The 26,652-nt window shown below is 42.7% G+C and overlaps 7 protein-coding genes and 2 long non-coding RNA genes across 10 annotated transcripts; 4 read left to right on the forward strand and 5 right to left on the reverse strand.

The window, feature by feature from the left end:
* The first annotated feature begins 696 nt into the window (after positions 1 to 696).
* On the forward strand, positions 697 to 2,449 carry LOC145697662 (SMAD family member 3-like). Its single transcript, XM_081774878.1, has 10 exons — positions 697 to 707; positions 754 to 836; positions 901 to 1,291; positions 1,345 to 1,474; positions 1,641 to 1,694; positions 1,765 to 1,956; positions 1,999 to 2,144; positions 2,184 to 2,250; positions 2,294 to 2,392; positions 2,432 to 2,449. The coding sequence occupies exons 1-10, from the start codon at positions 697 to 699 to the stop codon at positions 2,447 to 2,449; spliced, it is 1,191 nt and encodes a 396-aa protein (XP_081631004.1).
* A 163-nt stretch (positions 2,450 to 2,612) lies between these two features.
* Positions 2,613 to 4,019, forward strand: LOC145700534 (sorbitol dehydrogenase-like). The gene is made up of 6 exons (XM_081777818.1): positions 2,613 to 2,792; positions 2,836 to 3,168; positions 3,212 to 3,434; positions 3,478 to 3,598; positions 3,640 to 3,805; positions 3,848 to 4,019. The coding sequence occupies exons 1-6, from the start codon at positions 2,696 to 2,698 to the stop codon at positions 3,970 to 3,972; spliced, it is 1,065 nt and encodes a 354-aa protein (XP_081633944.1). The 5' UTR covers positions 2,613 to 2,695; the 3' UTR covers positions 3,973 to 4,019.
* An 8,124-nt stretch (positions 4,020 to 12,143) lies between these two features.
* Positions 12,144 to 13,989, forward strand: LOC145696126 (T-box transcription factor TBX3-like). Its single transcript, XM_081773114.1, has 3 exons — positions 12,144 to 12,467; positions 12,574 to 12,844; positions 12,919 to 13,989. The coding sequence occupies exons 1-3, from the start codon at positions 12,229 to 12,231 to the stop codon at positions 13,690 to 13,692; spliced, it is 1,284 nt and encodes a 427-aa protein (XP_081629240.1). The 5' UTR covers positions 12,144 to 12,228; the 3' UTR covers positions 13,693 to 13,989.
* A 41-nt stretch (positions 13,990 to 14,030) lies between these two features.
* Positions 14,031 to 14,653, reverse strand: LOC145697663 (uncharacterized). The gene is made up of 3 exons (XM_081774880.1): positions 14,448 to 14,653; positions 14,169 to 14,396; positions 14,031 to 14,123 (listed from the first exon to the last, which is right to left on the reverse strand). The coding sequence occupies exons 1-3, from the start codon at positions 14,571 to 14,573 to the stop codon at positions 14,031 to 14,033; spliced, it is 447 nt and encodes a 148-aa protein (XP_081631006.1). The 5' UTR covers positions 14,574 to 14,653.
* Positions 14,654 to 15,171: 518 nt separating this feature from the next.
* LOC145700371 (uncharacterized) lies at positions 15,172 to 15,540 on the reverse strand. The gene is made up of 3 exons (XR_014134198.1): positions 15,472 to 15,540; positions 15,360 to 15,430; positions 15,172 to 15,312 (listed from the first exon to the last, which is right to left on the reverse strand). It is a non-coding gene; the product is annotated as an uncharacterized LOC145700371 (long non-coding RNA).
* Positions 15,541 to 15,661: 121 nt separating this feature from the next.
* LOC145700780 (uncharacterized) lies at positions 15,662 to 15,908 on the reverse strand. The gene is made up of 2 exons (XR_014134226.1): positions 15,801 to 15,908; positions 15,662 to 15,756 (listed from the first exon to the last, which is right to left on the reverse strand). It is a non-coding gene; the product is annotated as an uncharacterized LOC145700780 (long non-coding RNA).
* A 173-nt stretch (positions 15,909 to 16,081) lies between these two features.
* Positions 16,082 to 17,764, reverse strand: LOC145696403 (uncharacterized). The gene is made up of 5 exons (XM_081773431.1): positions 17,709 to 17,764; positions 16,815 to 17,643; positions 16,492 to 16,775; positions 16,354 to 16,452; positions 16,082 to 16,299 (listed from the first exon to the last, which is right to left on the reverse strand). Exons 1-5 carry the CDS (start codon positions 17,712 to 17,714, stop codon positions 16,123 to 16,125), a joined length of 1,395 nt encoding a protein of 464 aa, XP_081629557.1. The 5' UTR covers positions 17,715 to 17,764; the 3' UTR covers positions 16,082 to 16,122.
* Positions 17,765 to 17,897: 133 nt separating this feature from the next.
* On the reverse strand, positions 17,898 to 20,275 carry LOC145696613 (uncharacterized). The gene is made up of 8 exons (XM_081773682.1): positions 20,212 to 20,275; positions 19,430 to 20,141; positions 19,109 to 19,389; positions 18,969 to 19,067; positions 18,653 to 18,926; positions 18,331 to 18,614; positions 18,186 to 18,284; positions 17,898 to 18,139 (listed from the first exon to the last, which is right to left on the reverse strand). The coding sequence occupies exons 1-8, from the start codon at positions 20,215 to 20,217 to the stop codon at positions 17,969 to 17,971; spliced, it is 1,926 nt and encodes a 641-aa protein (XP_081629808.1). The 5' UTR covers positions 20,218 to 20,275; the 3' UTR covers positions 17,898 to 17,968.
* A 2,043-nt stretch (positions 20,276 to 22,318) lies between these two features.
* Positions 22,319 to 26,648, forward strand: LOC145700797 (WD repeat and HMG-box DNA-binding protein 1-like). Of its 2 annotated transcripts, XM_081778121.1 has the most exons (11): positions 22,319 to 22,633; positions 22,732 to 23,302; positions 23,375 to 24,093; positions 24,151 to 24,334; positions 24,380 to 24,684; positions 24,726 to 24,967; positions 25,009 to 25,233; positions 25,275 to 25,437; positions 25,482 to 25,716; positions 25,769 to 26,033; positions 26,593 to 26,648. In XM_081778121.1, exons 1-10 carry the CDS (start codon positions 22,444 to 22,446, stop codon positions 25,983 to 25,985), a joined length of 3,051 nt encoding a protein of 1,016 aa, XP_081634247.1. In that variant the 5' UTR covers positions 22,319 to 22,443; the 3' UTR covers positions 25,986 to 26,033; positions 26,593 to 26,648. The 2 variants fall into 2 exon arrangements, with proteins under 2 accessions (XP_081634247.1, XP_081634246.1); XM_081778120.1 differs by lacking the exon at positions 26,593 to 26,648 and having other exon boundaries at positions 25,769 to 26,535.
* Positions 26,649 to 26,652: the final 4 nt, after the last annotated feature.

Below are 26,652 nucleotides of genomic sequence, written 5' to 3' on the forward strand. Positions count from 1 at the left end.
CAAAGATCAACCGGCAAAGTGCAAGTTCTCCCAAGAAAAAAAATGCAATTTTGTTGTTGCGACGGAAGTCTATTATGTATTGAAGAAGATTCGAGAAAGTTTTGGTTGCAAGATTTTAAATATTTTAATTCTAATTTTAAAATTCATTGTAATAAGGTCATGGAGGTTCATACTAAAGCAAAAATCTGCCGGAACTTTCGGTTCGTAAGAATAAGTCCTCACAGCGCTCAAAAATCGATCTATCCCGGAAGATATTTGATACATCCTTCAAAATGTGCCACTCTTCCAAATCGAGAGATGAGCTAAAACAAACAGAGAAAAATCAAAATAAAAATCTTTCTTTTCTCGATTTTGACATTTCATAAACGGTACTTTTTGGAAAATGAATTGGTTCGGAAAGCCAATCTCAAAGGTAAATCTCAAGAAACGCAGCTTATTCGAATTTCAAATTTAGGAATTCTTGGCGCATGCGATACAGAATCCACTGTATCCCTCAAACACCCCTGAATACCTCGATAAAGCGATCAAGTCCTTGATCAAACGGTTGAGACAGTCGAAAGACCCAGGAAAATGTCAAAAAAGATAGATTCTTTATACAGTCTCATTTGTCTAGACATTGAGAAGATGCGCTTCAAAATCTAAGAGTGACGCTCTTGGAGAGAAATAAGGACACGCCTTGCGTTCGAATCCCGAGGAATGGTTTTCAAGCAAAGAATTTATTTTTTTCCGAAGAAAATTAAAAATTCTCGAAAGATCGCTTGATGGAAGGCTTCAAGTTCAACACCGAAAGACGCTCCCTCATCTGCTTTATGTTCAAATTTGGCGATTTCCAGAAGGTAAGAATAACCAATCCAAAGAACCCCTATTCTGAGAATTGTCTTCAACATCTGAAATCTCTAGTCACGACTCAGCATGAGCTCACTTCTGTCAGCAATTGCAAGTTCGCCTACATCAAACGCCTCGAAGAAGTCTGCGTCAACCCTTTTCACTACGAAAAGGTCGAAAAATTCGACTCCATCGCTCCAGTCCTCGTCCCTCGCTATCCCGCAGAGTACTCTTCAAATTTCAACATCGACAATTTTTCCGAGGAGATGAACAACCAGAACTGTTTTTCCGTCCCGGGCAACATGAATTACGGCGACTTGGGGCAGAACGATTTCAGCAGCCCGGCCTCGCCAGCGATGTTGTCCGAAGACGGAGATTATTTTTCATCGAGAAAAGTTTTTATAAATAATCCAGTTTTCATTTTAAAAATTCAATTTATAATTATGAAAGAGCATCATTTCCAGACGTGGATTTTGGCGTCCCTGGGAGCAGCCAGCTTCCCTCACCAGCCACTCTCAGTCATCAAGACAACTTGACTCAACAGTTCAACAGAAACCTCAGCATCAACCCGCCCCAGCAACAGATTCAACAACAGCAGCAGCATCAAGACCGTGGTGATTATAATACACAGTTAAATCAACTTGCTCAGGTACGCGAATTCTAATTGACTCCAAAATACATAAAATTTGAAGACATTGAGCGCGTGCCCGAAAGAAAATATCGCATACGAAGAGAGAGAAAACTGGTGTACAGCAAGAATAGGGATAAGAGAGATATAAAACCGTGTTTTTTAAGATAAAAAATAAAATCCCTCTTTTAGCTACTACGAATTGAGTCAGCGGCTTGGAAAACAGTTTGAAATCACAGTTGTAAGCAGCTTTTTGTTCTTTATTTATATAATGATGTATCAAAAATAGCATTTCATTTATTCGATTCTAGCCGCATCTTACCATAGATGGCTTCACCAATCCGTCTGAAGCCGATCGAATTTGCCTTGGCAATATTTCGAACCCAACTCGGGATGCTCAGACAAAAATGACCAGAACGAATATTGGCCGAGGCCTCCAACTGTCATATCAATTCGGAGAAGTGACCATTCAAAATGTCTCGGAAGCCTCTATCTTTGTCCAGGTAAATTCTGCTTGGAGGATGAACGCTCAGAAATTATTCTAGAGCCCAAATATGAACCATTTCTTTGGAGCACATCCACTTACTGTTGTTAAAATAACGGCTGGACAAAGTGCGACGATTTTCAACAATCAATCGTTTGCGGCGATTCTTTCCGATTCTGTCAATCATGGATTTGAGGCTGTTTACAAGTAATATCGGTTTTCACATAAAAATCCTATTAGGTTTAGTTTGACTAAAATGTGCACGATGAGAATAAGCTTTGTAAAAGGATGGGGAAGCGACTATCGAAGACAGGTACTTCATTTGAACTTAGAATCTTACGAGTCCTTTATTTTAGCACGTGACCAGTGTTCCATGTTGGATTGAGCTGCATCTCAACGGACCATTACAGTGGCTCGATAGAGTGCTCCAACAAATGGGAAGCGCCACAAGAAAGGTAAACTTTTCCTTGATTTCAGATTTTGAAACTTTTCAGTGCACATCTATTTCTTGAGCCATCAACAACAATTACCAATTTGACTGCCAAAGAAATAAACTTGACAAATGAAATGCAAAAACCTCTAGAATATGTTCAGCAAACAGAAACAGAAAACGAAAACTCGTTGAGTGGGCGTATCCCAAGGTCGTCCACACATATTTGTTCTGATTTATTTTTGCTCAAAGCAGATAATTCGACTTGACTGCCGGGCTTTGAGGAAAAAACGCAAGTTTATTGGCAAAATTTAACGGGAGAGAAACAATGGAGAATCCATCTGTTGTCGTGAAAAAAGCAGAAGGAAAGGAATTTTCCTGCGACTTGGTTATTGAAGACCGGCCAGTGCCAGAAATTGACGACGGTAGATCTTCTTTTTCTGATTCTATTTCTTTAGTTTTTTTTAGATGATGTTTTGCTCGAAAAGGGATCGGTCGGAATTTGCGGCTCTGATGTTCATTACTGGACTCACGGTAGAATCGGCGATTTCATCGTCAACGAGCCCATGATTCTCGGTCACGAAGCTTCTGGAAAAGTAATCAAGGCCGGCAAGAATGTCAAAAATCTGCAAGTTGGCGATCGTGTCGCCATCGAACCTGGTTACAACTTGGAGGCGGACGACTATGCGAAGAAGGGAAGATATAATTTGTCAGATGTCTTTTTCTGCGCGACGCCTCCGGATGATGGATGCTTGATGAAGTATTACAAGCACAAGGCAAACTGGTGCTACAAGATTCCCGGTAAAAGAAATGACTCATGAATATTCCTTATTATTTTCGCTAGAAAACATGAGCTACGAAGAAGCTGCATTCATCGAACCCCTGTCTGTTGGCATTCATGCTTGTCGCCGGGCGAACATCACTCTTGGAGATACTGTGCTCATCACTGGCTGTGGACCTATCGGCCTTGTCTCTCTTCTCGTTGCTCGAGCGATGGGAGCTTCGAAGGTGCTTATGACGGATATGAACGGAGAGAGGTTGAAGAAAGCCATTGAATGCGGCGCCAGGTAAAATTGAGAAAGAAAGAGATTGTTTTTAGAAAAATTTCAGTGAAACGATTCAAGTGACAAGGGAGCAAACTCCCGAGCAAATCGCTGAAATTGTGGAAGAAAAGCTCGGCGGAAAACCAAATATTACCATCGAATGCACTGGAGCTGAGTCTTGCATTCAGGTTTTAGAAAGAGGGAGATGAGTGTTTTCTGATTTCTTTAGACTGGAATTTACGCGACCAAATCAGGCGGATGTCTTTTGCTAGTTGGATTGGGCAAGGAAATGGCGAATCTTCCGATTGTCAATGCTGCTGTTCGAGAAGTTGATATCCGAGGGGTTTTTCGATATTGCAATACCTGGCCTATTGCGATCAACATGATTTCCTCAGGTGCATTATTTTTTTCTTTGATATTCTTTTATTCATTTTTAGGGCAAATCCATGTCAAACCGCTGGTAACCCATCGATTCGAACTGAAAGACGCACTCAAAGCCTTCGAAACAACTCGCCGAGGAGAAGGAGTGAAAGTTATGATCAAGTGTCTGCCAGACATGTGATTTCCTGATGTTCAACTGTTCAAGAATAGATTTCTTTTCGAGTATCGACAGCGGTTATTTGTATAAAAAAGAAGGCGTCTCATCGTCGCCTATCGATCAGAACTCTATTATTCGGTTTCCTTTCGAAAACGAGCTACTTCCGGGAGTGGCGACTGCGGCTATTCTTCCGGTTTCGTGGCTACTGGCGACGATTATCTTTTTGGCAGAGTTTTTTGCTCACTTCGGTTATTGAATTTCTTGAATAATTTATTGATACACTGTTTCCAATATCGTATTATCAAACTTGAACTATATTTTTTCGAGTTTCTTTAGGTGTTGAATAAAATTGACAAATCTCAAACCATTTTGTAGGCAGCAGCTTCAGCTGTCAGCACTGGCGCCGCTCTGGAAATTCAAAAGGAAGCGATTATTTTAACATTTGCTAATGGCGCCTATTTGACGCCATAGCTGTGAATTCACTCATCTTTATCAATCAAGTTTATATCCAGCTTATAACCAGTGATTCACGCAAATTTAATCGTCATCCAATAATTAAAAATCCAGAATTGGCGTCAATCTTTTTTCCTAGAACCAGAGTTTGAAATGCTCGCAAATGCTCGCGAGCGAAAAGAGCGAGAGCAAAAATTTATCATTGCTCTGAGAGCAGGGGAGCGGGAGCATGAAAATGAGTTGGCTCGAGAGCCAAAAGAGCACGAGCCCGAATTTGAACCCGCTCGCGAGCGCAGAGAGCACGAGCGCATATGTCAGAAATGCTCGGGAGCTAGACGAGCGGGAGCGGCTGCTCTCGTGCTCGCCATGGAATTGACTCACGAGCGGCTCGCGAGCAAAATTAAAAGAATAATTTTTTCGCATAATTATTCACTTTCATAAATAAATTTCTTTGAGGATCTATTTTTGGTGCTTTTAGTTTTATGTAAGCTTCATTAGGTCCGTAATCTCGGCAGCAGAATGCGAAAAGCCGAATGTAAACAGATAAAACATGCCCACCGCGAGGTGCTAACTCCTGTGACAGGGACTCATATGGAATTAGTCACGGGGCCGCCGAATCATTTGAGACCCTTGAAGGCTGCTCGCGAGTCAGTTTTTTCAGCTCGAGAGCCGATCGAGCGAGAGCACAATTCGACCAGTGCTCGAGAGCCAAGAGAGCGAGAGCGCGAAATGAAATGCGCTCGCGAGCGCAAAGAGCGCGAACTCTGAAATAAATGTGCTCGGGAGCACAAAGAGCATCATGCTCGTGCTCGCTCGCTCTCAAGAGAGCCGCTCGCGAGTCACGAAAATTTCAAACTCTGCCTAGAACCATGCTGGAAATCGCTCATTCAGCTTTGAAAACAAGTCTGGTAGGGGTGATGAGCTCAAAGAGAATAAATTATTAATCAAGTTGTCACGCTTCCCTTTAGTTAAAGCCAAGCAATGGTGTTTAAAAAATGACAGCTTCTAACTTTTTTCTCACCAAATGAAACACACTCAATTTTCGCTTCAACTGAAGAAGTCAGCCTTTTTTATGTTTTTGGAATGGGGAAAATACAAAAAAGGCGGCATCTTCCTTTAGAATTAGCGCCAAGGTCAGACAATATGGGTTTTTCGCACAATCTCGAGGGCATCTAAGTATTTGTATCCTCCTCGCTGATCAAGCCACTTGGCGCAGTTGGGCACACAAGTGGTCGCCAAATGTGTCCGCCAAGTATGCCCTTAGGTGAGAGTTGCTCCTTACTGTAACTCCTCTAGTTCAGAGCAAAGGTAGTAGTTTATAGTTTCTTTGCGCCAGGTTTCAGCAGGCGGAAGCGCGCATTTCCACCATCGGCACGGGCGTACAATGGATCAAAAGCGCCGCAGGCACGTGTCACTAGAAGGTGTCAAAAAGATAAATTTATTAAACCTGGCATTCGCGGGCAATTTCTTTAGTTCCAAGCCAGTCGGAACAAATTACAGGTGGACGATGAAACTACAGGGAAAATGACTCGTTACGGGTCGTTCTCTTCCTTGATTTCAACTTTTCAAAAGGAAAAACGTAACTAGAAAAAGCAAGCTTCTAGTAAAAATAAACAAAAAAGTCTATTTATAGCAACCTTTCTTTGACAAATGATGCGTTAGAGTTATGATTAGTCTTATGAGCGTATATTAGTGACATCCCCTAATTATGGCTGACATCCGGTCGCGTAGAGTCTTTGCTGGTCAGCGGTATTTTTGAAAGAGCCGCTTGTCAAATTTGTTTCCGGAGAGGGCGCGTAATATACACACTTTATCGCCACTTGTTTAATTATAGCACTTGATTACTATTTTTGAACCGTAACAAGTCTGATTTTTCTGTGTATTTCGAGAAGCCTTCAGGCGCCGACCCGAAGCCCTGAACAAAGCCGATTCTAGCACGGGTCTGTCCGGCGCCGTCGTTTTTCCACTTTCGCCTTTTTGTGCTGACAAGTTTTTCGCCATCAATCTTCTTGTAGAGTTAGATCCTGGCCACTTCTGCGCGGCGAGATCAAACGAAAAGGATCATCCGAGGCGACGAGCATCCTGGCCTTGTATATTTGCGCCCTCTGTTGTTCGGAAATTGAGCGATTATGGAGCCGCCTAGAAATACTGAAGAAAGCCATAAAAGTTCATTTGTGAATACAGTTTTCAACAATCAAGGGCGTGCACCAATCAAAAAGCTTCGATAAATGTCTCGTAGACAGTTTGTTGTGCAATGTTTTAATGAAGCCCTATTCCTATCAAAAATCTTGGTTCATTTGGTTTGATATTATTTGAATTCAATGAAGAAGAACTTGAAGTTTCTAAAATACAAAAGAGCTCATTATGAGGATTATCTAATGATGTGGCCTAAGCTTCCGGGAAGTGCCAATGTCGCAGACTCGTGGCGTCCCTGCTCAAAGGGCACCATTCTGCTCCACCGCCAATTAGAGGCGACGCGCGGGGCGCGATCCCTCTGATTAGAGTGTCGATTTATCTCACCAAAGCCTATTCAGGGCAAATGATCAGGCGCCGAAAAAACTCCACCGCCGCGGCGCCGCAATGTCCTAGAAGAAGTCATGGTACATGCGCGGCGCACCATCGAAGTTGATTTCCGCCAACTCTGCTGAATTTTCTTAAAATAGCGGGGAAAATCGACTTTTAATGAAAGCGAGATTTTCGACCAGAAAATGTATTTTGCAGAAATGTCTCCCAAAACGGATTACCACCGATTTCCGGCTGATCCCTTTTTGGTCGATTACGCATATCTATTCTCTGGCTAAAAGCCCCTTTTCCGGAATAAATAATACACCCTCCTGTTGAGTGATAGATTCGCCACGCATCAGCGGATTGTAACAAATGGGCGAAAATATAAACTCGAAAAAGCCTATTTAGCAAACGGGAGGCTCCACGGAGCAGACCGGAAGGAAAGGGGAAGAATTCTGACAAGTGGCACAGGTATTAAGACAAATTTCAAGAAGGAGAAGCGTAAAATCGGATTTTCTGGAATGGGCAAAATATGACAGTACAAACAAACAGTACAGGGGTTGAGAGTAAAAGTTGCACGAAAATTGGTTCACTGGCATAAAGGGGTTAAAAGTGAAGGGTTGAAGATCAGGGGTTCAAAAAAAGAAATGACAAAAAACAGGTTAAAATGGATAAAATATGATTTTGAACAAGTATCAAAATACCCAGCCAAGTTGAAGTTTACACAATACACGATAAAAAACATAGTTTTATGATTATGATTGGCAAAAGTCATTAGAGACGCGAAGTCGGTTCCGGGAGGAAACGAGACCTGGAAGTAAACGGGCTTCTTATCGGAAGCAGGAAAAAATAAAAGTCACGACGCGCTCACACTCTCAAATTCGCGCGAGACTAGTGACACCGAAAATAATTACCGTCGTTCAAATTTGTCAAAGTCAAAATCTATCGAGGAAATCTTCCAACAAATTCAAGGGGGTCGTTTTAATGATCAAATAAGGGCGTCACCATGGCAAGTTTTTTATAAAACTCTTCTTGAAAAGCTGGTTTTAAAGATTTCATTTTTTTTTGAAAATAAAAAGTGGGAATTCTAGTCGGATTCTGCCATTTTGAAATTCATCCCTCGCGTCCAAAGTGACATAAACTCACGTTTCGATGCCTGTGCGAGGTCCCCTGCATCAGGAAAATGCCATTTTCGCCGCCGCATTATCACCTGATATCCCGCCGCGCCGTCGTAAATCGGACACACCAGCGCGACGCCAGCCATGCCACCAGTAGCATTATCAGCCTCGCTGACGGAAATTCAAAATCAAATGACACCAGCAAGACACCTTAACATTTTAGATGATGTGGACTCCAGACGCAGAAAATATCCGTAATTATCGAATTTTGACGCTTCTTTTCTTCTCAAATCAAAAACTCAAACCCGACTCAAGAATTCTATGGTCAAAAAATTCTAGAATAATAGTTATTCCAGCCCCGGGAAACCCGTTCTGAAATCCCACTTCTTTCTGAGAAACGAACAGACAGATCAGTGGGATTACCAGAAAAAGTTCAGCAAGATTAGCGCAACAAGAGGGAAATGCCAACTTGTTGGTAATTCTTTCTCATGATTACTTCATAGAGCAAATGCTCATAGGTGAGTCCTCAATCCAGAAAAAGTCAAGGGAAAGTCGGCTGGATCAGAAGAGACAGCCTAAAGATATCCCGGTTGTCAATAAAAGGACAGAAAATCTCTGGGATAAAGGCGAAGGTTTACTGTGGAATTACGCTAAAATCACAATTAATGCCGCTCAGTGGCTCTTTTTAGTAAAAAAATAAAAATAAAATATAATAACAAAAATTTTATCATGGATTGTAAAAATTTATTCGTGAAGCCGCTTCGCGGCTTCGTTCGAAGAAAAGCCGCTATGCGTCTTTAAATATAAGCCCTTTCTGACCCTGACTCAGGTTTTCTACACAGATTGCAGAGCCATAGAATTAAAAGATATTGACACCATTTTTTCTCAGTATAAAGCTATTTACGAAAAGAAAATCAGCTGTGAGATCAGATTGCGCGTAAATATCTAAATTATGACATTGTAACGAGTAAATCATGGTTGGCGGCTGCGCGCAAGCCTAAAATAGCCACGCGGACGTAAATCAGACGAGATTACGGGAAGAGTTTTGTCATTTACGGGCGATTCGGGTGTGAGGCGAATAATTGCCAAAAATAGCAACAGAGCTTCCGGATAACAAATCCTTCAATTATTCGTTTATTTGGAAAAATCAGAAGGCAAAGGACCTGAAAGGATCAATTTATTCTAATGAAAATCGGGGGATTCTGAAACAGGCTCGGAAAAAATGAAGATAAAGGAGAAAAATTAACATATTTTTATGTTTTTTTTATTGTTAAATATTAAGAAGCTTTAGCAGTATCCTTATAAGATAATTCGAATAAAGAGTCGTTACAGTGACACCCTTATTGCCCTTTTTAATTGATGCATTGAAAGAATAGTTGTTCAAAAAATTGCCCATCTGTTCGATCCGCTCATCCCCTTTGTTCGCAACTCCTCCACCGCCGATCCGATTCTTTTTCCGGCAACTTTCGAAAAGGACACTCGAATGATTGTTTTTCGCGAAACAAAGTCCACTTCCGAATGTAAAGTACTTAGCGCTGAAAAGAGTACTTTCAGACGGAAGGGTCCGAAATCCTAACGGAAGGAGGGATTTAGCGCGACAAAGTGGAAAACTACACACCACTCTTTTTTACTTTCAAAAGGGGGTAGAATTCGTTTATCAAGAATTTTAATCGTTTTATTGAAATAGAAGGGCCTGAGAAAGCAAAAACTAAATAGTACTATACGATTGTTAATTTTTTTCTTGCCAGACTTGCTGGAGTCGTTCTGGTGGTGAATTCGTCAACTCAGGCTTGATCGAGCCAATTAATTCACACTATAACGATACCTGAAGATTGGAGAGAGAAAGAGGGCTTATTGATCAAGTTTATTCCCTAACGCGAAGAAAAAGTCTCAGGACTCGGTGGCGCGGAATCCATCACCAATTGATAGGGGCGTCGGAACGGCGCAGTTTTCAGCCATTATTTTTATTTTGTTGTTAATTAAATTACTATCAAAAATACTACTTAATCAAAATAGCCTTCTGACACCCTTAATTCCCTTAATTTTTGGAGAAAGCCGGAAAATTTCCAGAAAAATCCCGCGCGAAACAAATTTATTTCATCACAGGAATGAAGCTCTATCAATATGACCATAAGTTCAGTAACTGATAGTTCACACGAGTAAGAAATAATGCCCCGGAAACTATTTGGATAAGACCCGACAACCCGTGTCCGTCTCTTTGTCTTTTTTCACCATGCTGTCGCTCGCATTTTCCCAGCTGGAATACAATTCTTGTCCTTGAATACTCAATACTTATTTTTTGATTTTGATTGTTGCAGTTTTTGGCGTTCAATGGAAAGTCCTTTCTCAAGCTATTCAATTTCCGGAGCTTTCTACAAAATTGGACATGAATTTCGTCCCTGCTCGAAATGGAATTTAACAATAAAAAAGCACAATCCATTTTGCTCGGATTAATAATGATAATTTTATGCGGTAAGGTAATGGTCAAAAAAAATTGATTCCCTTATTTATGAAAAAATTTCTGATGAAAAGGCCGAAAATGATAATTGCTGCATTTTCATCCAATATTTAGAAAATCGAAGAAAAAAGCCCAATAAGAACTTTATCGATACAAGTTTGTCAATTTTCTCAGACCATAATTACGTCTTCATGATTTATTGCCCCAGCTGAAGATTGCCTTTTTGTAATTTCCTTGAACCCGAGCTGTATATACCCCCTTTTCGGCGAATTATAGGTACAAGTAGTAAAACTTGAGATCCCAAGTCACGATATCGCCCCTCGCCCAGCGCGGTTTATCCAGGTCATTGGGCACTGATTTCATCAAGGCAAATAATTAGTGTAAATCTTAATGCCCCCTAGTTAGCCAGATCGCAAGGGCTGATATCGAAGGCATTGCTCGTGTTCGTGCATGATGCTAAATCTCCTCGAGAGGTACTCTTTCGCTGCTACTTTCGATGGCATTACCACGAAGCGGGAAATTAAGCCAATAATATTTGCGATTCTGATCGAAATTCTTGAGAATATACAATAACGCGTGAAAGAAGAGAATCAGAGGCAGATTATTCGAGCTATTCGGAGCCACACATAGACAAAAACATCGAGTTTAGTGGTTTCACTTTGAAAATATCTTGTTCGGACTTTCACAGCGGATTATTTCGGCCACCAACTCACGCTTTTGGTAATAAATCCATTTTTTTATATTATAAAAGAACTTTTGAAGGCCTATTTGAAAGCGAAAGAATGCCTTATTTGCAGATCCATAGCCCGTTTCATCCAGAAAACGGCTTCGCCAATTTGTATGATCAGAGGCGCGCGCCGAGCTGGGGCCCACCCGCCGCCGGTGAAAGCACCTGTGTCCCCGAGTCCAGCGCGCCAAACAATAGCCCGTCACACTTCAATCGCGGAAAGTTATGTATTCTACCATTTACGAAAAATATAATCACGCCAATCGCCACATTGTTGAGTTGGCGCAAATATAATGATGATTTTCGATTTTACCGCATGTTGTTTTACGTAGCGTCCAAAATCTGCGCAAATTTAAGGCTGCGCTTTGATCATTTTTTGGAATGAAAATCATGTGATTACCGCCCCAAAGGCTGATGACCAAATATTTGGCGCTCTACAGATATCTATTCTTAACTATCTTAGAGAATGTTAAATTTTTGACTTTTTCGGAGCTCTTGACATTCAGATGAATAGACCCATATTTTTCTATATCCTATAATAATAACAAAGTTTTACAAGAAATTTCAGCTATGTACATACATGGCCAGCCTTTCTACTGAAGCTTAAGGGTGACTAATAAACCTCAATATGATAGAATTATTAAAATATCTAAAATATGAATATAAATCACTCAAAATTATGCTTTTTATTCGATTGTTTTTCAAGAATCTGAGAAATCAGAGAAACATGTAAAGGACTTTCTTATATAAAAAAACTTCCATATCATAAAGTAAAACAGGTGGGAATCGAAGATGATCCGCGTGTAACCTTCTGAGTCGCTGAAGCTCCCTGCTTCGCTGCTCCCTGGCGCCGGACAACAGCGCCGCTCGCTCTCTTCAAGAGACATTTATCAACATTGGCGATTAGCGAGCACTTATCAGTATTTCACTTTACGATTCAACAAAAACTTCTTTTTCAAAAACCAAGTCAGAGAGTACCTGAAAAATAGATACTTTCATATCGCCAAAATACAACGAAAATGATCAGCCCTTTCGGAGCTTTTCCCTTCCCAGCTGCTCATCGAACTTTTCTCGGCACTCCTTCTGGTCCCTTCACCGGCTTTCCTAGGACTTCTCAGGCGTTACCCGGCATTGGCGGTCTTCAGAGACAAGAAACAAGAATCATCGATGAAGATATCAAAGCCGAACTCGATGAGAAGCATCTTTGGGAAGACTTTCACAAGATTGGAACTGAAATGGTCATCACCAAAAACGGACGGTAAGTCAAAAAATCAAGCTAAGAAACCATTTTCTACAAAAAAAATATATTTTGAGAACGGTTTATAACAAAAAACTCCTTCGAAATTCTAATTTTTCCCTTTTAGACGAATGTTTCCAAGCTTCAAAGCAAAAGTAAGCGGCCTCGACCCCCGTGCCAACTATGTCATGATGGTGGACATCGTTCCAGTCGACGAAAACCGATACAAATTTCACAACGGGCGATGGCTAGTCGCTGGAAAAGCCGACCCGGAAATGCACCCACGAATGTTCATCCATCCGGATTCGCCCTGCTCAGGATCGCACTGGATGTCCCGGCCAAATATTTCATTTCACAAGATGAAACTTACCAACAATATTTCTGATCGAACTGGCTCGGTAAGTGAACCATAATGGAAACATATCATTTGAAAATTATTCACCAAAAAACAATTTTCTAAAATTTTTTTCAGACAATTCTCAACTCGATGCACAAATACCAGCCCCGATTCCACATTGCCAGATGCGATGATCTCTCCAAGCTCTCCTTCTGTTCGTCTTTCTCCAAAACCTTTACCTTCCCCGAGATGAGCTTCATCGCCGTCACTGCTTACCAAAACGAGCGCATCACTCAGCTCAAGATCGATCACAACCCGTTCGCGAAAGGCTTTCGCGATAACGGTCACGCCCGCAAGGACAAGAAACGCTCGGCCTCGATCAAATGCGCTCAAGAAAATGCGAAGAAAATCAAGCTTGACAGCAGCTGCTCCTCGACGAATGAAGAGGAGATCGACGAAATCGTTGTCGACGTTGAAAATATTGAGGACTCCGCCATCTCGCCCTTCAGCGAGGAAAACAAGCAAGAAGAAAATCTCGTGAAGCACAATACTAGCTCCTCTTCCAGCAGCGGTTCTTCCAGTACCCAAGATCAATCAGAAGCTTCAAATCCCGCAATTGGTGAAATCAAGGAAGAGAACTCCTCCAACGCTGGTGATTCTTCCCCATCGAATTCTTCCGAAGAAAACTCCATCGAAACCTCCCGCAGTCTCCCGGTCGAAAGCCTGAACAGCTCTCCAGTCGAGGACAAGCCGTATTTCCCCCTCTTCCTCGGCGCCAACCCTCTAGCATCAGCATACGCCCGACAAATCCTCCAATCCGTCCCAATCGTGCCCTTCACTCCAATCGTCAATCCACTCGCGGAAAAATTATACCTGGAAGCAATCCGAGCAAAATTGCCCAACTTCTGAGTCCCAATAATCTCAAGAGTCGAAAACTGTAACCACTCCCTGGCGCGAAACTTTGAGCGATTACTTCCGGAGCGGGCCGACACCTCGACGCCGCCACTCTGTCCCATCTTACAAAATTGAAATTTACGCCTTTTTATAGTAACTCGAGCCACCTGCCATCCATTTCTCTCCATTTATTCTTGATCCACAAACCGATGAATGATGTAAATTTTATATCATTCTTGTATGAATCTGTAAATAGTATTTCTTTCGTTTTCATCAAAAAAACACTTCAAAAAACTGTAAAAAATATGCTTCCATCGAAATTCAAAATAAAATATTTTCATTTAAAAATTTCTTTATTGATTGGTTATTTGCACAAATTTGATAAAATCTCCTTTCACCTTCAAAATAGAGCTCAAATAATAGAGCGCTCCGATCATGTCAGGATCCTACCAAACAAATCAGAATATCAGCTTTTGTTGAAGGCAAAATACCTGAAGAAGATACCTGTCAACTCTGTGACAAAATCGCATGAAGCTGTCAGTAAGTTTTTCATCCAAATATGGCGGCTTGATGGCTTTAAGTACCTTCAGTTCTTGTTTGAAAATTTCTTCTTTTTCTTCATTAGAGAATCGCTTTAGGAACTTTGAGAACCAGGTCTCCAGTGGGTTTATTTCTTGGCCTTTTGTTTTAGTCACTCTTCTAGCGGTCATCCTCATCATCTGAATTGTAAATTTATACAGTATAAATACAGAGGCTTCAAGTCTCAGAACCTGAAATTGACGATCTTTATGAAATTTTCTATGCAGTTGATGCGTCATTTTCTCAAGCGCTCTCATTCTTTCAGCTCTACTTTGCTTCATTTGTCGAAGGATAAGGCCTTGATCTCGAGAGTCCATTTGCAGACCTTTGATTTGTTTTTTGGTAAATCTTTCAAGAAGCAGTTGGTGGTCTTTTTCTGTGATGTTTCTCGAGAAACCTTGATTAAGGAGATCATCATAAGGTTCATGATAAATTGGAGGATAGACTATCCTGGAAAATTGATATTTTCAATTAATGATTCTCCTCCTTGATCGCGGTTGAGGAAAGAGAGCCATCTCCATGAAGCTTCTGAAGAGTGCGGAAAATGTTTTTCAAATCGTTGCTGTAGGAAAATCGGCTAAAAAACCATTGGTAAGTTGAGTGTTTATATTCGTCATGAAATCTTTCCGAGTTAGGGGTTAGGGGTTAGGGGTTAGGTGTTAGGGGTTGTCTTAAAATGAATTAAAAACCTACTTCTTCTTGTTCGACTCCCGAGCAAATGGATCCAAAAGACCAAGCTAGGTACACTTATCAAAGATCAATCAACAATCTTCGATATTCCAAGGTCAGACAACAGACAAAATCTCAAGTGCACTCAATAAAAAAATATTGGTAACCACTGGAGACAATATAAATCTGTAAAATGACTTTATCACTCTCGCTGCGGGGACGATTATGATGACCTTTTTCCTAATTGCTTCCTGATAGACTCGACCGGGAAAGAAGATTTTGGTGATTTTTCCAGAAGCTGGACAGAGGTGGAAAAGTCGTCGAAGATTTTTTCTTTTGTTCTTTGGCGAAAAAGACTTTTTTGCTTTTCGACTTTTTTGTGTAAATCTTGAAACTTTCGTTATTTCTCGTGAGTTATGACTTCCATATCTGACCTGGTAAGAAACCGAAATCTTTTCTTTTCAATTTTGCATCTAGTCTTCGTTTTCGCAATTCTTCTAGTTCTCTGAAGACAAACAATTTAGTGGTTATAAAGAAAAGACTCACTGGTAAAGAAGTTTTCGTGTATCCGAATGTGAAAATGTCATTTGAAATTCTCTCTGAGGAGAAATTTTTTAATTTGAAACTAGGGGAAAGTGATGTGACCCGGAAGTGCGGTTAAGAATTCCCTCAAACACTTCAATTCCAAGAGCGCCCCTGTTTTTTTCTATCAGCAAATTTATTCTCAATTTTTGCACAGGAAACGGGTTAAACAGGCGCTTCAAAAGTCTTCATGCTTTTCTCGAACTCTTCCACTGCTTGTTCGAAGGTTTTGGCATTCACTCGAATTTTCTTCAAGAATTTTTAAGGTTTCAATTTATTTCTTGAGTTCTTACCTTGATGGCTTCGGTTACTCGAATGTTTGTCAGGGTGTTTCTTCGTACGATTTGCCGGCTCTTGGATTTCTCTATTTTCGGTTTTGGGGCGACTTTTGGTCTCTCCATTTTCAGTTTTGCAAACAAGAAAATGAGGAGGGAAGTAAAATGCGGCTAATCATCAACTGCATTATTCAGTGGGAAAGTCATAAACTTGACTAGGCAGATAAGCAACTGCGTATGGCAGTCGAAGAAGGCAATTTTAAATTGCAAATTGCTCTTGTTTAAATTAAAAAAGACTGTTTATCATTTCATTTTTATTTTTGTTGAAAAACAGGTAAAATTAAGGAAATCCAATACCAGAGTCATGTGGTGCTCCGACGTAGACGCCATCGAGTGGTCCTGCGCTGTCGACCTGGTCCATGAATTGCCCAATCATGTTTCCTCCTGGTTCGTATCGGGCGACGATATATGTGCCTTCAGAATTGACGGCCTTAGCGACGCAGACGCTAGTCGTGGCCTTGAAAAATAAGTGAAAATAATTTCTGATTGAATCAAATTAGTTCGAGCTTACCTTCCAGACATTCTGCGTGAAATGACCACAATCAGCGAAAGAATCCGGGTTAGGCCCGAAATCACATGATGGGCAGGACAGAGGGCTCATGGTGCATTCCTTGCTAATATGTAAAATTGTTTATGCCGAGAATCAAACCTGGTGATCATCAAAATTCCAGTAAGCATCCTCGGCTTGCCAGAGAGTAGTCGCATCGGAAAGCGTAAACCCGGAAGTAGCAGATGACCACGCCATGTTTTCTCCAACACCAGGTCGCTCAGAGTTCTCCGAATGTTCCATTCCAGTGTGGCCTTGAGAATTAGCCTCAGCCTCACCATCAGCCCAATCTTGGGCACCTTGGCATAGAGCAGCGGAGGGAATTCCGAATGGTGGAGCGTTATGATTCGCTCTGTAGGTGTTGTGGAGGATGATTGCATCGCAGGCTGAAATTGGTCAAAAAAATTCTTACTTATTTCTATTACCTTCTTCTGGGTCCGCATGACCATCACTTGTAAGTTGTGAAATGCATGCTTCTCTAGAAAATCCACCGGCTCCGGTAGTAGTGGCCGCTGGAGCAGTTGTGCTGGCTGGCGGAGCAGCAGTCGTAGATGCTGGTGGAGCAGCTGTAGTCGACGCTGGTGGAGCGCCGGTGGTGGAAGCTGGTGGAGCACCGGTGGTGGAAGCTGGTGGAGCTGCCGTGGTCGAAGCCGCAGCTCCAGTAGTTGTTGGTGCAGCTGGTGTAGTAGCAGTTCCTTCAATGCAAGTAATTGCATCAATATCAGCCTGAGTAGCCGCCATCACTGTGGAAAACTTTCGTCCCCACCAGCCGCAGACTCGTGGATTTGTTCCTCGAGGGCACTTGCAGACAGTCGAGAAGATTTTTGGTTGAACTGATGCGCCCGGGATGTTCATATTCTCCCCTGCTGGGCAGGTGTATTTGCACTTCTTTTTGCCAGTAACTGAAAAAGAGCAGGTCTGGACGAGATGAGCAGGAGCGGTTAGATCCGGGCAAGTCTCGCAAGTTCCCAATTGTTTCTTCCAGAAGAACTGATTGGTCGTGTTCCATCTGCACTTTGTTCGTCGCTTGCCGACCCCAATGAATCCCTGTGCACAGACAAGCGCACAAGTAGACTGGTCACAGACAATCTCAGAATTAGCAGGAGCAGTCAGTGGAGAGCAAAGAGAGTGAAGAGCGGCGATTCTACCAACTGGAGCACCCCAACCACCTGATCGCTGTTGCATCTTTTCCAAAGCATCGAAGTATTTCGGCTGCTCCCATGCTTGGGCAGCGGTTGTTGCGATAGCAAAAAGCTAAAAATAAATATTTCTCTCTTCCGAGCTACATTTATCTAAGATTTATCTAGTTCACGACTTACTTTCATTACGATTATCTCGAATAATGCGGAATTAGATTCAATGATTTAGAAACGACGAAATTCGCTGGTGAATTTGATCTTTTAGACATGTTTAATATGCGTTCAAAATAGCTTGCGTCACGAATTTTTGAAATTTATGCAATCTATTGCGATGAACTTTGTTGAATTCATTTTCTTTTAGTATTTTTATTGTACAAGAAATAGATCAATGTTCTACAGGAGATCATCTTCTTTTAATCTTGATGAATACGATTTTATCATCAAGGAAAACCAGCATTGTGCGGGGTTCCAACAAACACGCCATTGAGTGGGCCTTGACCATCGACCTGCTCCATAAATTCTCCCGCAAAATTGCCCGTTGGTTCATACCAGCCAACGATGACGGTTCCGTGCGCATTTGTAGCTTTTGCAGGACAAAAAGTCGTGGTGGCCTTAAATAAGATTTTCAATTAAACGTTAAGTCCTCTTTTCTCGTACCTTCCACACATTTTGAGTAAAATGACCGCAATCAAGGAATGAACCAGGATTCTTCCCAAAAACACAAGCGGGACATTGAATCGGATCTCCGTTACAGTCCTTAATAATGCCTTTGTTATAGGTCTTTCAGTGAAGTTAAATTCACCGCGTGGTCGTCAAAATTCCAATAGGCATCTTCCGATTGCCAAGCGGTTGTTCCAGCAGAAAGAGTATAATCAGAAGTACTCTGCCATGCGAGGTTCTCTCCTATACCCGGTCGTACTGTATTAGCTGAATGAGCCATTCCATCTCCGGCAGCATTAAAAATACTTTGAGCCTGTGAGTCGGCATAATTTTGAGCTCCTTGACAGAGCGAGGCAGATGGAATTCCCAGTGCAGGAGCATTGTGATTCGCACGGTAGGAGTTGAGGAGTATGATAGCATCACAAGCTATATAAAATCAACATAAATATATTTCGAGTTTTCACCTTCTTCTGGGACAGCATGATTATCAGCAGTCAGCTGAGTAATGCACTGGGCTCTCGTAAAAGTACTCGGAGCGTTCGTTGTACCAGCTCCGGCATTCGTCGTCGCTGTTGTTGGAGCAGCAGTCGAGGTTGATCCGCCGATGGTATTTCCGTTGAGTGGACCTTCTACGTTTTCCAAGAATTCACCAAACATATTTCCTGCTGGCTCGTAGCGAGCAACGATGTAAGTTCCATGTGGTCGGATGGCTTTTGCAACACACACCGTCGTTGTTGACTTAGAAAAAGGTCAAAGAGGATTAATTAATAGTGACCATACTTTCCAAATGTTTTGCGTGAAGTGACCACAATCGGAAAATGAGCCAGGGTTTTCCCCGCCGCTGCAAGATGGACAGGGTGTTGGACTATCAGTGCACTCCTATGATTGGCTTTATAAAATTGAAATTATTCAAGATAAACCTGGTGATTATTGAAGTCCCAGAAAACATCTTCCTTCTGCCAACTTTCGGTCGCTTCAGACATTGAGTATTCAAAGCCACCACTTGGAAGCCAAGCCAAGTTTTCTCCCACATTTTGGAGGTTTGTGGCATGATTCATTCCATCTTGTCCATTTGTGATTGCGTCCGCTTGTGCATCAGCCCAATCCTGAGCTCCTTGGCAGAGGGTGGCGGATGGGATCGTAAAGGAAGGAGCATTGTGATTTGCTCTGTATGTGTTGTGCAAAATAATTGCATCGCAAGCTGAAATTTCATAATTACTTTTTAATGACATTTCTATTACATTCTTCAGGAAGAGAATGTCCAAAACTTGTCAGCATGGAGATACATTCTGCTCTGTCAAAAGAACTTGTCGAGGTTGATGCCGTTGGAGCCAACGTTGTCGGTGTTGTTGGACCAGCAGTGCTGCTTGGTGGAGCTTGAGTCGTGCCACTTCCTTCAATGCAAGTAATTGCATTAATATCAGCCTGAGTAGCCGCCATTACTGTAGAAAACTTTCGTCCCCACCAGCCGCATACTCGTGGATTTGTTCCTCGAGGGCACTTGCAGACAGTCGAAAAGATCTTTGGTTGAACTGATGCGCCCGGGATGTTCATATTCTCTCCGGCAGGGCAGGTGTACTTGCACTTCTTTTTGCCAGTGACGGAGAAGGAGCATTCTTGTGTGAGATGAGCTGGTGCAATGAGATCAGCGCAGGTCTCGCATGTTCCCAATTGTCTCTTCCAGAAAAACTGATTCGTCGAGTTCCATCTACATTTTGTTCTACGTTTACCGACTCCAATGAATCCTTGTGCACAGACGAGCGCACAAGTAGATTGATCACAGACAATCTCGGCGTTCGCAGGAGCGGTCAAAGGAGAGCAGAGAGAGTGGAGAGCGGCGATTCTGCCAACTGGGGCACCCCATCCTCCTGATCGTTGCTGCATCTTTTCCAAAGCATCGAAGTATTTTGGCTGCTCCCATGCTTGAGCAGCAGTGGTAACAAACGCAAATAACTTAAATTTGTTATTATGGAAATCAATAGGGAAAATATCTCATTTTGTTATCGAAGATAACTTATCTTACTTTCATCGCGACTCTCTCGAATGATAATTATTATGCCAGATTCAAATCCGATAGAACGCATGATTCAGATCGCAACTGAATAAGACCTTATAGAGTCAGGATGTGGTCACGAATAACTGCATGCTTTACAAGTTTCGATTGTTTCGGCTTATCAATATATTAAATTTTCAGTTATTTATCGTTTTCGTCCTTGATTTTCTTATCTTGGTCACCTTTTTATTGCAGGAGAAGTCATTATTCAAAACAATAGCAGGATACTAAACAACAGGGAATCAAGGACTATGTAAAACAGGTAAAATTAAGGAAATCCAATTCCAGACTGATGTGGTTCTCCTACATAGACGCCATCGAGTGGTCCTGCGCTGTCAACTTGCGCCACAAATTGTCCCATTATGTTTCCTCCTGGCTCATATCGGGCAACGATGTAGGTACCTTCAGAATTAACGGCCTTAGCGACACAGACACTTGTAGTCGCCTAATAGTTATGTTATCAGAAGCAAGTTTGAGTCGTCTCTTACCTTCCAGACATTCTGAGTGAAGTGACCACAATCACCAAATGAGTTAGGGTTCGGCCCAAAGTCACATGATGGGCAGGACAGAGGACTCATGGTGCATTCCTTGCTTATTTGTTAAATTGTTTATGCTGAGGATCAAACCTGGTGATCATCGAAATTCCAGTAAGCATCCTCGGCTTGCCAAAGAGTAGTGGCAGCCGAAAGGGTAAAACCAGAAGTGGCAGACGACCAGGCCATATTTTCCCCTTCGCCTGGTCGGTCAGAGATAGCCGAATGCGTCATTCCAGTATGCCCTCCTGCATTAGCGGCTGCTTCGCTATCGGCCCAAGCCTGAGCTCCTTGGCAAAGTGCGGCCGAGGGAATTCCGAAAGGAGCAGCGTTGTGGTTGGCTCGGTAGGTGTTGTGGAGGATGATAGCATCACAAGCTAGCAAAATATTATTTTGAGAAGAGAATGAATTTTTACCTTCTGCTGGGTCAGCATGTCCATCACTTGTAAGCTGGGAAATACAAGCATCTCTTGAAAATCCGCCGGCTCCAGTTGTAGTGGCTGCCGGCGCGGTTGTACTTGCTGGCGGAGCAGCCGTTGTTGATGCTGGTGGAGCAGCTGTAGTCGATGCTGGGGGAGCAGCGGTAGTGGACGCTGGCGGAGCAGCAGTTGTGGAAGCAGCAGCAGCGGTGGTTGTCGTTGTTGGAGCAGGAGTGGTAGCGGTTCCTTCGATGCAAGTGATAGCATCAATATCAGCCTGAGTTGCGGCCATGGTTGTTGAGAACTTTCGTCCCCACCAGCCGCAAACTCGTGGATTTGTTCCTCGAGGACACTTACAGACGGTTAAGAAAACCTTTGGCTGAATTGGTGAGCCAGGGAGGGTCATGTTCTCTCCAGCTGGACAAGTGTACTTGCACTTCTTCTTTCCAGTGCCGGAGAAAGAACAGGTCTGCACGAGATGAGAAGGAGCGGTGAGATCAGCACAGGTCTCACAAGTTCCCAATTGTCTCTTCCAGAAGAACTGATTCGTAGTGTTCCATCGGCACTTTGTCCGTCGCTTGCCGACTCCGATGTAACCCTGGTCGCAAACAAGCGCACAGGTTGACTGGTCACACGCGATCTGGGCGTTTGCTGGAGGGGTCAAAGGTGAGCAAAGGGAGTGGAGAGCGGCGATTTTGTTGACTGGTGCTCCCCAACCTCCTGATCGTTGCTGCATCTTTGCCAGAGCATCGAAGTATTTCGGCTGCTCCCATGCTTGTGCAGCGGTAGTGGCGATCGCGAAGAGCTGAAAATAGTTAAGGTCCTGATGTTTACTTCCTTTTTTGAGGAGAATTATAAAAACTTACTTTCATTTTGATTATCTCAAATAATGGAAGGTCGGAATCGATTACTTGGCATAAAAAATTTCTCTGCCGAATTTAACCTTTTAGAAATGAATAAAACAAATTCAATACAACTCAAGACGTAGCATGGTGCCTCGCCCATTTTTATGGAGTTTCTTTCGTCGGAAAATTCGGTATAATTAATCATACCTCACAGTACACTGTAATCGTCTTATCCTGAGTTTCAATCAACGTGCGTCTTCCGCGGAGCGTGGGAAAAAGTCCTCCGCTCATCTAAATCCTCGATTTTTTATCGCGGAAAGCGAAGAATAATTTTCTAGACTAAAAAATTCTTTCTTCCGAAATGTTGCTCGTTCATTCATTTTTACTGTAATAAAAATAGAGAATATGATGGAAAACCGCTACAAAATTCATAATGAAAATGTTGGGATCAGTTTTACGAATGGAAAGCTCTTGACCTGGGGAGAGAGTCTTGTCAAAGCTTGGCCGAAAGGGTTGGAAGAAGAATGTGAGGAGTTAGACTGTTTCGGTGATGTCAGATGCGCAGTATCGGCAAAACATGGCGATAAAATTCTAGGTAAGCAGCTCGATTATTTTTCAACGAATTGGAACTCCTAAAACTTGTATGAAATGGGTAGATTCTCCATGTTTTACCACTTTTCTACCATTTTGTAGTGCACGTGACTTCCGAAAACGTCGATACAGAAAGCTACGAGTGGCCCTCCCTTCTCGAAGACAAAAACTACACCCTCTTCCGATTCACCTGCGACATCGGCTGCATCGCGACTCTCGAGAGTCAAGCAATCGCCGGCGCTGGCGACTTCAAAATAAAACACAAAGACACACAAGCCGACAAAGAGACAATCCTAGAAGGTCATGAAGCCCCGATCCTCAGTGTTTCCCTCGATCCCCGCCGGGAACTCGCTGCTTCGAGCTCCTGCGACGGCTTCTTCAAAATCTGGGATCTTTCTTCGTCGCAGTCGATTTTCGAGCAAAAATTGTTCATAAGATGCAGCGATATTGAACATGCCAAATGTCCGGCGACGGTGGAATTTCAGCCAGAAAGTGGAGAGCTCATCGCAGTTTTGGTCGAAAATGGAGCGCAGGTTTTCAACCGCTCTGATAGAACTTTGCTTCATGAGATAAGCGACGGAAATGAAGCTACAAAGACTCTTGCTTGGTCAAAATGCGGACATGTTCTAGCAATTGCTTGGATCACAACAGTTTCTTTCTACGACTCAAACAGGTAAGCATAGATTTCGATTTCGTTCAGTGAGATAAACAGCGATAAAAGCACCTTCATCGTTTTTTTTTTAAGTTTTGCGAAAATTCACGAAATTGAAATAGAAGATAACTCGTCAATTTCATCCCTCTGTTTCACCGATAAAAAAGTCCTCATTGGAGAAACGTCTGGTTTCTTGATGGCTGTACATGTCAGCGATTTCATCACTAAAGAAATGAAAAAGAAGTCACCAGCTGCCGCGATGAAAATGTCCTCGGAAAGCTCAGTCGCCATGTCTGATCGATCAGATTCTGACGATCGAAAGAGGAACCAGTTCGTTGACGATGAAGCGGATGATGAGGACGCTGACGACGATGTGGACGATTTGGAAGCGCTCTGGGAAGAAGATGCTCGCTCGGAGCCAGAAAATGACGACGGAAACGACGATGCACCAAATTGGAATTATGACGAAGACTCCAACAACGCAATCAGCCTCAACGCGATCAAAGAAAGTGTCCTACTGGAAAAGCCAAAAGATGATTCAGACGCAGAAGCTGATCCTGACGGTCCAGCGGGGCCGTTCTACGACGGTTTACAGCCGTCAAAGCTGCAGAAAGCCTTTCAGCCCGGAGAGACGCCGACTTACAACGCGACGAGGTATCTTTGCTGGAACGCGACAGGGGTCATCAAAGGAGTCGTCGACGAGCAGAGAGGAATTTCGTCGATCATCGTCGATTTCCATGACTCAACGCTCCACCATTCGATACAAATTGCCAACCAAAATGAGTTCGTTCTCGGTGATTTGTCTGAAAGAGGTAGGAGTTTCACTTCATAATCGCCGATTATTAATCGGTGTTTGATGGTTATTTTAGCGATTGTGCTGGCTTCAAAAGGCGAATCAGAAGGAATCGAGAAGAAAAAGTCCGTCGTCAAAGTGATGAATTTCAAATCCTGGTGGGACAAGAACCGAGAATGGCAAATCGAGTTGCCAAGAAAAGAAATTGCAGAGTGTGTTTGTACATCTGAAGATTCTGTCGCGGTCGCTACTTCAGTACGGTAATGGGCTCTCTATTATTGCTAAGAAAAACAAGTCTTTTGTAGATATCTTCGCGTCTTTTCGCATGGCGGGGCACAGTTAAGGTTGATCTCGATCCCCGGTCAGATCGTCACGATCGCAGCAAATCTCGAGCAACTGTTCTATGTTTACCATCGCGGACAAGGATTCGAAGGAGAGCAATACATGGCTTGTGGAATAATAACCATCAAAAAGAGTTTCAAGAAAAAGCGCCAGCCGCTGCCAGTTCCGACTGAGATCTGCCTCTCTTCGGGCGCTCGACTTTCTTGGGCCGGTTTTACGGACGAAGGAACTCCTGCGATTTACGATTCAAAAGGTGTCGTCAGAATTGGTAAGCCAAAATAACACCAACGAGTTTTAATTCGATTCAAGTGTCGTGGATTACGAATAAATGGATTCCTGTGGCGAACATGACTACGATCAAAAAGAATTTCAAGACGGTCGATTGGTGGTACGTGATTTCGGTCAACGAAGGAAACAAAGAAATCGCAGCTGTTCATTGCCACAACTCGACTTATCCAGAAACACATCCAAGACCTGAAGTTCAAACGCTGAGAATGAACATGCCGCTTGTTAATCCAAAGACGGATATAGCCGTTCAAGAAGCTGATTTGGTAAGGAAATCGTTGAAAATACTCTTTTTAAATACAATAAGATAATGAATGAAAACGTAACTGGAACGATTTACTCTCTCCAATCTCGAGGATACAAGTCGGACGAAACGATGGAAGAACTCGTGCAGAAACAAATCACTAAGGGCATTTTGAAACTTTTGCTTGGTGCGATCATCCAGGACGCTGACGACCGCGGCTATGAGATTTGCAAAATGCTCGAGAACCCGGCGCAAATTCAAATGGCGGTACGACTCGCCAACAATAAGGTAAACCTCAATCTGTCCTAAAGGCTAATTATATTTGTTAGGGACGCGTGAAACTTGCTCAAAAGCTGAATAAGCTTGCTCGTGAGCGATCCGGCCTGGATTCTTCTGATGAAGAGGACGAAATCAACCAAGTTATTAATCGAACTAATCGGACAACAATTCGCAGTGGAAGTAACATGTCGGTCGGAAGTAGCCGCTCATCAGGTAACTCATTCGTTTTAGCCATACATGCTTTATTTAAAAATCAGGGTCTGGTCGATCAGAAAACCTCTTCTCTCGACCATCAGCTTCAACCTCTCGTCAGGCAGAGCGAGAAAAGGCTGCGGAGCAGCTTGTTCGTCGAAAAGCTCACAATCCTTTTGCCCAAAAAACTGGCGGGGAAAACAAAGAAAACGAAACGAAAGTAAAGCTCGATGAACTGCCGAAAATGGAGGTTCATCGATCCAAACCAAAGACCTCGAGGGAGAAGTTCGCCAACTTCAGGTTAGTACTTTGTTATCATCCGTTATTCGTTCACTAAAGCAATTATTTTAAGGAACAAGCAGAAAAAATCCAACGCCGCTGCCAAGTCAACCAAGGTCCAAGGCAAGATCAATTTCGGCAAGAGAAAGGATACCCCTGCCGAGCTTCCTGCCACAAAAAAGCTGAAAACCTCTTCTTCCACCCCTTCTGCCTCAAAAAATACGAGTGGATCAGCTGTGACAGCTTCTGTAAATATGGACGATTTCGCAGCTGGCTCTGACTCGGATTAGAAAAAACAAGAAAAAACATTCCTCACCTACAGTTAGGCAAAAATTTGGGTGCGCGTCAATAGCTACGGTTTGGGGGGTTTGCGTCAGTAGCTACGGTTGCGTCAATAGCTACGGTGCGTCAATAGCTACGGTTAAAAATGAGTCATAGGGATCATAGAAATTGACACACAGTTTAGGGTGGGCATCAACCTAGGTCGGGTTGCCGGTAATTTAGAAAATGACAAGAATCTGAAGCTATCTAAGTCGGTCGGAACGAGAGTGTTGTCGCTTTTCGCTTACAAAAATGATACCAATATGAAAAAATACCATTTTTAGCCTTTATTCAACAAACATTGTCCACAATGTTACTTATTACTTTTTTGTAAGCGAAAAGCGACCACACTCTCGTTCCGACCGACCTAGATAGCTTCAGATTCTTCTGGTTATCTCAATAACCGGCAAACCCGACCTAGGTTGATGCCCACTCTAAACTGTGTGTCAATTTCTATGGTCCCTATGACTCATTTTTAACCGTAGCTATTGACGCACCGTAGCTATTGACGCAACCGTAGCTACTGACGCAAACCCCCCAAACCGTAGCTATTGACGCGCACCCCAAAAATTTTAGTTCACTGTTTTTGTTCACTCACTGCCTTTATCAATAAAAGTTTTCACAATTTCGAATCAC

Source organism: Oikopleura dioica, chromosome 2, assembly GCF_907165135.1.
Source record: "Oikopleura dioica chromosome 2, OKI2018_I68_1.0, whole genome shotgun sequence".
Classification (NCBI taxonomy): Eukaryota; Metazoa; Chordata; class Appendicularia; order Copelata; family Oikopleuridae; genus Oikopleura; species Oikopleura dioica.